Here is an 11,446-nt window from a genome sequence, read left to right on the forward strand (position 1 = left end):
CTATGATCCCATGTAAGAATAAATCCCCAGTGCATATACTCTTAAATAGAAATAGTAACATGGCTAAAATGTTAAAAACACCAGATGTTCTCCCTGTTCCTTTTAATAAAAAGCTGGGTCTTTTGACGACATCTTTGCGATGTATTGACTTTACGTCGTTTATGACGTCATGACGTTTGTAACTATGGGTAATTGTGTTTTCTCGCATAGCAGAGATTTTACTTAGCCGTACTACCAACACTATTTTCCTTGAGATGTGAAAAAAGCTACAAAGGTAAGTATCTTATATTTATTTAGGCATGGTATTTGCAAACCAAGTTTTAAGTATCATTTAAGTTTCAATTTTAAGTGTGTTTAGTTACAAAAATTGACTTTAATTTACTAAAAGTTTTCGGGGTTGTTAGATTCTCGAATATGTAAGTTATATTTTTATAAGAATTTCATGTTATTTTATGATTTTTTATAATCTAAAGGTCAACAGCCTGTTACTTTGTTAATTTACTTTCTTTGTGTTATAACCTATCTTATAAAAAATAATTTAAAATGGTTTTGTTCTAAACTTTAGGTGTATGCAAGACTGTTATGGCAATAAATTTGGAATTGTTCGACGCCATTCCAGAGAATGTTTATACTGAGACGATAATTCTTTCCAAGTTTTCAGGTAATTAGATGAAATCAACGCCTTGGATAAACTGTTTTAGTTTATGTCATTTACAAAATTATATAGGGGAGATATAAGGAGCTAAAACACTTAATATCGCATACCTTAAAAACCAAGATATACTGTGCATAATGTCACGTTTAGTTTTTCCTTCATTTTAATGCTTTAGCTGTTGGTAATAGATGGACAGATTTATTTTTACATAAAATTTATAACATGATATCATGGTCATTAAAATATGGTACATTTCAACAAAAGACTGAAACAATATAAAAAAAAAATGAGTAATGGACATCGTTAGTCCAACACAAACACCAAGGATAGCACAAACTAGATGCCCAGGGGCAACATGTCGAGCCCACCCTTTGATCCCTAACTGTGACCTTGAGCTTTGAGATAGAGTCAGTCTCATTGAGTTCAACACTCATGCAAAATATAAACAAGATTCCTCCATGCATGTCAAAGTTATGAGCCTGACAAGATCTGATATTACCTTTGACCTCCAACTGTGACCTTGCCCTTTGAGATAGGAACCTGGGATTTACACCTGACACTCCGTCTCATTGAGTTCAACATTCATGCAAAATATAAACAAGATTCCTCAATGCATGTCAAAGCTGTGGGCCGGACAAGATCTGACATGACCATTGACCTCTATCTGTGACCTTGACTTTGAGGATAGGAACCTGGGGTTTGCGCATGACACTTCGACTCACGTAGGTTAACATTCGTGCCAAATATAAACAAGATTCCTCAATGCATGTCAAAGTTATGGGCCGGATAAGATCTGACATGACCATTGACCTCCAACTGTGACCTTGACCTTTGAGATAGGAACCATGCATGTCAAAGTTATGGTCCTTAAAAACAAATCCGGACGGACGCACGCACTGGCGCACACACACGCACTGGCGCACGCACGCACGCACATACACCGAACAGCCTTTTGGACAACTATGTCTTCGCTTCCGCAAGCGGGCTCGACAAAAAAATGATAAAAGTTTGAAAAAAAAATCGAATGTTGTTATTAAATTTTCATTTTCATTTGATATATGTCTAATCAATTCATCAACTTTCTCTTAAACCTTGTCTTATTTACAGAAGCATTGAAATTGCATTATCTAGAGTATTTAAGGAATATGTATTCCTCAAAAGCAATTATTCGCCACTGTGCACGCGGACCCGAAATAATGAAACAAACATTGAAAAAAATCGTGAAACACAATGCTGGAACACACCTAGGCCTAATACTTTTGTCTACATCTCTTTAGGATGAAAAAAAGAGTGTAAAAACCTCCGGCGTGACTCGAACCCGCTATTCCCGGTTTAGGAGGCCGATGCATTATCCGTTAGGCCACATCAAGTATCAGCAAAAGAAATTTCTTCCATGCACGAATACCCAAACGTTGAAGTGCTGTCTATTTCATTCTCGGCATAAATTCAAACTAACAAACATGTCGTATAGCTTATATGGCTTAAGCGCAATACTGGTTTACATTTTTTTGAAATATGTTGTGAACTATGATAAAATATATAGTCTGTGAAAAAAGAGGAAAATATATCTATCCTAGGATGTTAGTCTTCAGTATTACGATAAATGTCTAACTTAAGAAGTTGCATTTGTTTCGTGAAAAGTATAGATGGACTTATATTGCGCTGAAAAATGTACTTTTTCATCAATATGCTTTAGTTGAACACATTGATATTAACTGGAGAAAAAAAACATCTTGCAAAAATTGAACTCTTTTTAACAAAAAGGTGGTGATTTTTTTCAAACTCAGTATTTCATCGGTAAATCAAGAGGAAGAAATGCTAGATTTCACTATCTTGGTAAAGAAATATAACCCATAACTTTGAGACTTGTACCTGAAAAATTCACTGTCTAGAAAATCTGAAATTAAAATTGATCATTGAGCCATGCCATGAGAAAACCAACATAGTGGGTTTGCGACCAGCATGGATCCAGACCAGCCTGCGCATCCGCGCAGTCTGGTCAGGATCCATGCTGTTCGCTTTCAAAGCCTATAGTAATTAGAGAAACTGTTAGCGAACAGCATGGATCCTGACCAGACTGCGCGGATGCGCGGGCTGGTCTGGATCCATGCTGGTCGCAAACCCACTATGTTGGTTTTCTCATGACACGGCTCATATCCTTAACGTTTTTGTAAAATTATGCACACCCTGGATTTAAAGGTAGAAGTAAGTCCGTTTCAAATTTATCTGTTGGTAATTTCACCCAGTCTATCACTGTTAACATCTCTGTCTGATACTGACAACAGGCAAAGCTTCACAGCTGTCCAATAATTTATTCGTGGGAGCCATAGGTTTACTTGACTTGCGATCTGACCCCAACACTGTTCTGACAAGTCTCTCTCTCCAGACAACAAGACTGTTAAGCATAATAAGCTAGGAGTGGTTTGGGGCAGCTGAGCTTTTTCTCTACATTTCTTCTCCCTACCCTTTTATTCTTCAGCTACACTGTTTCAGTTGTTATGTTTTTGTTATTCAAAATTCAAACTTTGGGAGCATCCTTGATGAAAAAAACTTTTTTGTAGTAACAACTGGATAGGATTTACTTTTTAACTTATATCTTCGATTAACGGTTTAAGTTTTAAGAAACGGATACTTTTACTATGTACACTGGATGCAATTTTGTGAAAATATCTTTTAAGCTGTGGCGCTCAGAGTTACTAAAAGTATCAAACAGTATGCATGCTTCACAAATCTAGTTACACCAAGCCAAGATGTCCATCAGTATAAAATCTTCGGCCAATAGTTCTTACTTACAGGTTTTGGTAAAATTCACTGAAAACACGGACCACGGTCTTTATTTTTCAAAATAATTTAACTTAATAGGAGTTCTCTTACAAAGTTTTTGTAACAAAAGGGCTGCATTAGTGGCACAGACAGGAAAATACAAAATTATTAAGACGCTGCATATAACTTGTTGCAAAGGCATTCTTACATAATATTATAGTCTCATATCTTCAGGAACAAATTCTTTTCATGAAAAAAGTATTTTGTCACTTGTTCACAATTAAGTCAATCTATAAAGCATCATTGTAAAACTTGGTGTGGGTGGGGGCAGGAGGAGAGGGGGGGGGGGGCGGGGGGGGGGGTAGCGGATATGTTAGCAGCCCTGTAGCCCATTTGGAAGAGCATCAGAGTATTATTCCAAGGCCTTGGGTTCGAGGCTTGGGGTCGCCGAAGCCGAGTTGTTAAGGTTGCTGATGGATCACTTCCTCCTCGTTGATGTGGGTTCGAGCCGCGCTTAGGGCGTAGAATCCTTTATGTGATGAAGCCATCCAGCCGCCTTACGGAAGGTCAGTTGTTCTGCCCTGGTGACCGCATATATCTGAGACAATGTCCGGAGGATCACATGGCGTCTTCATCCGCTACCAAAATCTGGAAAGTCGCCTATAACCTAACTTGTGTCGATGCGAATGAACCCGATAAAAATATTCATAATACTAACAAAGATTCGAAGAAGAATTTTAATATGGCGGGGAAATTATGTCATGTTATAAAAGTTCATTATAAAATCATAAAGAAAATGTGTAAAGCAGCCTGTTAGGTAAGCCGCCAAAGCAAACAACCTCGTGGCACACTCGACATTTTGTCATTATATGTTACCGCTACCACAGAAATGTTGACCTTCACATCTTTTTGGAAGGGAGAATTAGTAACCGCACCCTTTTAACTTCATTTGGTTAGGATATACATTGTATATTATTGTTACATTTTCAGTGCATATTAGATTCAGCTAGCTTTGAAACAGCAGAAATACTATGAGAAACAGGGCTAAATCATGTTGGCACTATACTACACTGGCAAAAGTACACCCTTTAAACTACATTATCACCAAAAAATGAACTGTAACTATAATGTCTTATGGCATTTCATGTCCACATTTCAATTGATAGTTTTTCGTGTCTAATGTTTGTTGATATTGTCAGATTTTGCCTTTTTTGAATATATGAGTTAGACCAGTATTGCGCTAAGCCATCTATTTGTTCATCTATTTCAATTCTATTAAGTACTAGTAATTCAATTCAATATTCTTATTTTTTTGTTGTAATTACAAAACATAAGCGTAGTTCCAGCATGTGAAACTCTCCATTCCACGCTCCAATTAAACTTTTGAAATGCTACTTAGCTCTGAGACAGCCAGTTCCATAATTTTGGTGAATAAGAACGGAAGGAGTTGCTGCCACAACAAGTTAATGCTTAGTAACGTTAACTGCATTTTTGTACCTAAAATTAAAAGAATGTATTTTATCTTTTTTTTTATTCAAGCCTTGACATGCATGTTAATGCGCATGTTGTATATGCGTCCTAACACATGAATTTTTTTATTCTTTCTTCCTTAATTGGATTTTAACATGCTTTTTTTTCTGAGCAAATAATTCTTACATGGCTTGATATCTTTTGGCGCGCGGACCGCTGAGAGAACATTATGTACTTTCTGCAATAGATAACTGTTGGCGCGCGGACCGCTGAGAAAACATTATGATCATACATACACAACCGTTTCGTTACTGCTAGTTTCGAGACCTCCACGTGTTACCACACCTACTAAGAACCACCAATCATGGTGTAGAATCGTACCAAGTTTAAAGGGAGTATTACCCAGGCCAAACATAGCATAATAACAAGTAAAAAGGGCAATAACCTCGACAGGAATTCTGACACCAACCCGTACCCGGGGACCGCCTGGAGATATATACATCCCAGAACTCAGGACACTGTCACGTAATCGTCAGGAAAACCCAAGTTCCAATGTTAACAATTAAGGGTTAAATGAAACCGGTTAAACAGGTATAATACGTTGCTTCTACATAAGGTTCCAGGGTCGTTCCGTCGGACACACGAGCCCGACCCAGGAGCCATAACAGTGACCTACAATCATGGTAGATAAGGGAAATGGAAAGGTGGTCTAAATGTCTATCCATTGTCTGTGATATATTAAGTCATACATAACTGATATGCGTATGGGGTGGGGCAACCCATAGTAACCCGTTGTACCAATGTTGACTGGAGATGAAGTTGTCCTAGAGTCCTAATACATAACGAGAGTAACATGACAACCACACCATGCTGGTTGGCTGGCACATTACCCTCATCTCAGGAGCTACGCACCTGCATGTCTGCCTCATGACTGACAAAATATACAAGAGAGGGTGGGTTGGAACAAATCAGCCAGGGTGCATGAATATTAAATTTAACGTAGAATAAAACATTTGAATCTCGCTGGCTAATCCCTTCCAAACACCGGACGGAAACATTAAATGGTGGTGGTGGAGGGGGGCTGTAAACACTAGAAAGAAGTAAGAATACGATTTCAAGTTCAACTAGTGTTATTAATGATAGATGTATGTACATAATAATATTAACAACACTGTTTGTTTTTATGTGCTTAATCATGCATGTAATAGATATCAAGTATTAATTTGACTTGTTGCGTAGTGAATGATATGATGAGCGAGGTGGAGTTTACTATGAAATTAAAACCCCGTGAATTTAGATGATTACTAAAGAAGGAGTCTTATCTCCCACTTCCCAACTTCGCCAAGCTCCTGCCCAACACCCTACCGATAAAAACTACCCATCCCATAGCACAATAGGCCTAACCCAAATACAACAATTTAATTCCTGAAAAAGGATATAATAATTAGAGTGAGGCTCCTCACAGTAGATTCTCTATCTTACTTAGATCTAGTAAAAATCCAACTAATTACTTAAAGGATTACTTCAGAAAAATAACATCTTCAAAACCGAGAGCGACAACTCGCCTTCCATATAGATTTAACTGTTACATATAGATCTAGATCCTATAAAAGGTCAATGGCAGTACCTTGCCTCCGACTTATTAAATGCAAAAAGAACTGTCATATAAAGATCAATGGCGATCTCGCCTTTGAACTATTTAAACGTATGTCAATAATTTATTTCTAGAGCTAGCTCTATCAGATTGACTGCATCAACTTGCCTTCAGTCCACCTTAAACGATAAAAATAGGAGCCTCAAATACGACACAAATTAATCCCATCCCAAAATTACATCCAGAACAATGCCCACAAAAATAAATATAGCAGCATGCATTTTAGTCCGTCCCGAAGACCAAGAAAAATAAACTTGTTTGAAGTTCGAAAATGTACAACTATGAATTACACCCCAAAAATCCTAAAACGACAAATAATTAATATTATAATGTTACATTATAGTTCCTAATTTATCACTATTCCCTCTTACAAAAATATAAACCCACCCCATGATAACCTCAAAAGACGGACCCCCCAAAACACACCTACTCTGTATGAGTGCTTGGGATGAAATCCCCAGCGTTATTAAGGAGGTAGGTTACCTTTATATTTGTATGTGCGCATGTCCAACCGGAAGCTAACGTGACGATTTACGACGACATTTACGACAAACTAAATGTGTTAAATTATTCATTCTTCTGAAAACAAATCATAGACCTGTCTTTGATCTGACGCTTTATGGTTTAATAATGCAGAAATAATGAATAAATTGCCGCAGAAACGCTTCAAAACAATGTTGCCTTAAAATGACGTCATTGACGTCATGACGTTACGTGTCAGTTACCGCGCAAAATTAATAGCTTTTAACTTGGAAGTACGTAATTCTGTGCATTTTCTTTATTCAAACTATTTACAAATAACCATTATTTGCTGAAATTTTTTTATGAGTCTTTTGCTCTGAATAATAATCAATATTTTGCTTCTTTTATGCAGTTATATTGAAATGTAATGCGGAATGTAAGAAAATGGATAATGGTAACCGATGTTATTTGGAATATAGTTGGGTTAGAGGTTACTTGTTACGGCCATTTTCAAATAAAAAATCTAGCAGTTTGATTTGTAATACCTGTTTTTCAGGTTCCGTTGATAATTTGTTACTTATATACTAAAACTAAGATCTAAAATTGTTCAAATTTCAGTAGAAAGTTGTGGTTTCTTGAATTGAACTGATGTTACCATGGAAACGAAGCCCGTGACCTATGTATCTAAATGTAAAATTCAAAAGCGTTGACACTAGTCTATTTAAGAAACACAGCTTCGGCTTTTTATTTTCATTTCAACAATATCCATGAGAATAATAGTAGCATGCTGAACGATTTCTCCATGAAAAATACAAGACGAGGGGTACTGCTGTAAGTATTCTAAGCTTAGAAATCTGTTTGAATAAATGCAGATAACACGAAAATATAACTTACGTTAGAAATAATATGTTTTAAAGCTACATCAGCTAGAAAGACAATCTTATTCAATATTATTTTATAAGAAATTACGACAAAAAGCAAGATATAAGCCATTTTAAACATCTCTGTTGCCATGGTTACTTTAAACTTTAAGAAAAATAGGGTACCATGTATAGTGCTTGGTATTTTGCTAAAAATATTACCCAAATATTCCATGTTGGTCATTACCAGAATGGCACTGAAGCCGTCGAAAACCCCTATTTTTATACATAGTTGTTTAAAAATGAGAGAAAATGCGTTGCCATGGAAACACGAGCCCCGCGACATATACATTTTAAGCTTATATTAGAAAGCTAACGTGCATACTAGTAAAATTATAGATAATGCTGACTTCTACGGATATCAATGAAACTAAAATACACTGAAAAGTGTTAAATATCCGTATTTTCCTTCTTCTTTCAATATGAAATACCCTTGGAGGGTCATATTCTTCGAACCTGGATAAAAATTGAACTTGAAGGGACAGAGACAAACGAAACTGAGATTTTAGCAGTTAAAACTTCATATTACACGAAATACAAAAAGATGCTGCGGTTCAACTAATCTGAATTTTCCCTTTTAACAAGGTAACCTACCTCCTTAATTTCATCCGGGCCTAAAATTATGACGTCACGCACATTACGGAGGTAGCCGAACAGCAAAATGAGATGAGCTAACGTCGGCTAGACTAATTTTTAACTATAGGGTATTAAAAAATAACAGATGAAATTCATCCCGATATGTTGCCAATATTTTGCTATTAACATTATGCAAATAAAATAATATCGTACGCAATGCTTAGAAACTGGACACAAAACATATACGGAGCCGCGGACATTTCTTCTGGTCTCTGAGCAAATGTAATTAAACTCAGGACGGCGAATCGTTCGTTCCCGTAAATGAAGCATGTGCGTATAACAAAGCAAACACACCGGACAATATTCTACCTAATGGCAAATAATTGTGATTTAAATAACACAAAGGTGGGAGTTTGCAGTACTCTGTATCATGAATTCAGATGTATAAGTCATACACACACAATTGAAACTTGTGATTTTTCGCTTGCCAGCAATATCAATTAGCGGCTTGTTCAAGATTCAAAATAGTATCCGGACAGTTTGCTCCCTTGTCTCCCTACCGGGGCTTTGTCCTTAGCCCGCTTGAGGTCGTGAATCCATACTTAGTATATCCTTCATACGCGCATGCCGTAAACTATCTGTCTTATCGCTTCATTTTTTCCAAGCTTCCTCGCTATATGAGACGCACCATGAGAAAACCAACATAGTGCATTTGCGACCAGCATGGCTCCAGACCAGCCTGCATATCCGCACAGTCTGGTCAGGATCCATGCTGTTCGCTAACGGTTTCTCTTAGTCTAATTGCAATAGGCTTTGAAAGCGAACAGCATCCATGGATCCTGACCAGACTGCGTGGATGCGCAGGTTTGTCTGGATCCATGCTGGTCGCAAACGCCCTATGTTGGTTTTCTCATGGTGAGGCTCATTATTATTTGGGCTAATAGTATCTGCTTTGCCGCTTCATTCTGATGGTCTACCAGTCTTTTAGTTCTATCAAATTTATATGCTGACATTCCTCTTTCTTCAAAGCTATCAGTTCTATTTTTACAGTCTTCAGTTCTGTTAGGTTTACCATCTCAAACTTCAGTTCTGTTTGATTTACAGTCTCGTCCTGCAGTTCTTCGAGTCTAACACTAAGAGATTAAGTTTGTGGCAGTTTTAATGTCTTTTACTTTTATTCTGTCATGCAGTGTTACAGTCTTTTCCTTCTGTTCTGTCAATTCAATCATCAGATTTTCATATTCTGTCAATGTTTCCTATCTTTTGTTTTGTCAGTTTTACCGTATCCGTTTTTGTTGTCAGTTTTGCCTAACCGGGAAATGATTTTGTATTGCAGAGATACAATCGGTATACGAAAGAAAAAGTTTCCATTTTAAATACTGTATTATGAGCATATTTTACAGGTAATACCAACGACAGTGCTCAAAATGTAGCGGATCTTACAAATCAGCGACTAAGCAACACAGCTTCCGGTACACACCCTGTAAGTAGCTGCTACTCTGGAAACTTCCGCACTGGAAAAGCCCAGAATCCTTCATTGTCCGGAGCGATATCAACAGAGAAATATCCGAGTTTGCATGCATATGGAATTCACAGCACCAGTTCATTGACAAAGTCTCCTTCAGTCGAGACACCGCTCGGAGTAGTTCGGCTGTGTTCGTCGCCAAGTATTGAGCCAGTGCGCATACATAGCGGAACCTCTACCGAGAGCTTCCGGCGTGATATCAGCTTGTACAAACTCAACGCGATGCCAGCCCTGGAAGAAACTGACCATGTTTCAGACGATGGGGCAGACGAAATAAGTGGGCGATCAAAAACCAACGATTTATCTAAAATTAAAAAGAGCCGACGAAAACGTCTTGACCCTGGATTGATTGAAATTGAGGATGAAGAAAGCCATGCGATGCAAGACAATCTAGTGGAAGCGTCAGTGCAAAAGAAAGGAAAATTCAAAGGGTTATCACAATGTTTCAAAGGGCTTTTCCCATGTACAAGATCTAACAAGAACGATCTGGACCCCGATTGTTTGCTTGATGTAATGTCGAATCCGCGTGAAACGTAATTAAATGTATATTTGTGCATAATGTTTTGCTTACATGATTCGCTTAATGGCTGCGCCATACCGTGGTACAAATGTTTCAGGTAACTCCCTTTCTTCGTGCTTAGCATCAAAATACTTTTTGATACCCTATGAGGTGTCGAGAGTGATTAATGAAAGTTTTAGAACTAGATTCACGATCTACCTAGAGTGAATTAGTAAAACGCATATGTACATATTTTTTTTGGAACGTGTGAGAAATGTCTTAAATGTGTTTTAGCAATATGAAAAAAGTATGAAAATATCGTCGTGGCGTTGCAAGTTTTGTCAAGTGCAGATGTGACCAGTGAAAAGTTGTATTTTAATCAAGAAGCATCCGCGTGAGCGCATTTAGATGATTTCTCATTTATATAGTGCAAGTATAAATAATAGCCATTATCCGTCTTCTTAGTATTAATATTGATATCGTTTAGAGTTCAATATTGCATGATCATTTTCAGTTTACTACAACCTCCCTAGATCAATAGAAAGTGTTGATACACAATTATACGATCGTTTGTATTTTCGTCATTTAATAGCGTTTGCCCGTTTATATTAAGGCAATAGAACGGCTATGTTTGAATAAAGTTTATTTTCTTATTGAGCAAACTATAAATGATCGAACTAACCGCGATTGATCTGTTAAAGTGACAGTTAGTTGTCAATATCGATCTCTCTTAATCTCACAGGGACTTGCGGTCGGAATATTCTCTGCCAATTATTTTAGGGGCAAATATACCCTCATTGTTTAGCACAAATATTGATTTACTTTCTTCACACGGTCTATACTATAATATGGCTATTGAAAAAGCACATGCAAATGATTTTTTTTATTGTTTTTAAATAGTCCAGTGACAGGTATTAGAACA

At 37.2% G+C, this 11,446-nt stretch overlaps 1 protein-coding gene across 1 annotated transcript; it reads left to right on the forward strand.

Annotated features, from left to right (window-relative positions):
• Nucleotides 1–128: 128 nt before the first annotated feature.
• Nucleotides 129–10,584, forward strand: LOC123550115 (uncharacterized). The gene is made up of 3 exons (XM_045338551.2): nucleotides 129–274; nucleotides 566–661; nucleotides 9,904–10,584. The coding sequence occupies exons 2-3, from the start codon at nucleotides 583–585 to the stop codon at nucleotides 10,560–10,562; spliced, it is 738 nt and encodes a 245-aa protein (XP_045194486.2). The 5' UTR covers nucleotides 129–274; nucleotides 566–582; the 3' UTR covers nucleotides 10,563–10,584.
• Nucleotides 10,585–11,446: the final 862 nt, after the last annotated feature.

Source organism: Mercenaria mercenaria, chromosome 6, assembly GCF_021730395.1.
Source record: "Mercenaria mercenaria strain notata chromosome 6, MADL_Memer_1, whole genome shotgun sequence".
Classification (NCBI taxonomy): domain Eukaryota; kingdom Metazoa; phylum Mollusca; class Bivalvia; order Venerida; family Veneridae; genus Mercenaria; species Mercenaria mercenaria.

Coding starts and splice junctions, on each gene's coding strand:
- LOC123550115 (XM_045338551.2), top strand. CDS start 583: ATGGCAATAAATTTGGAATTGTTCGACGCCATTCCAGAGAATGTTTAT. Junction 662..9,903: donor AATTCTTTCCAAGTTTTCAG/GTAATTAGATGA, acceptor CATATTTTACAG/GTAATACCAACGACAGTGCT.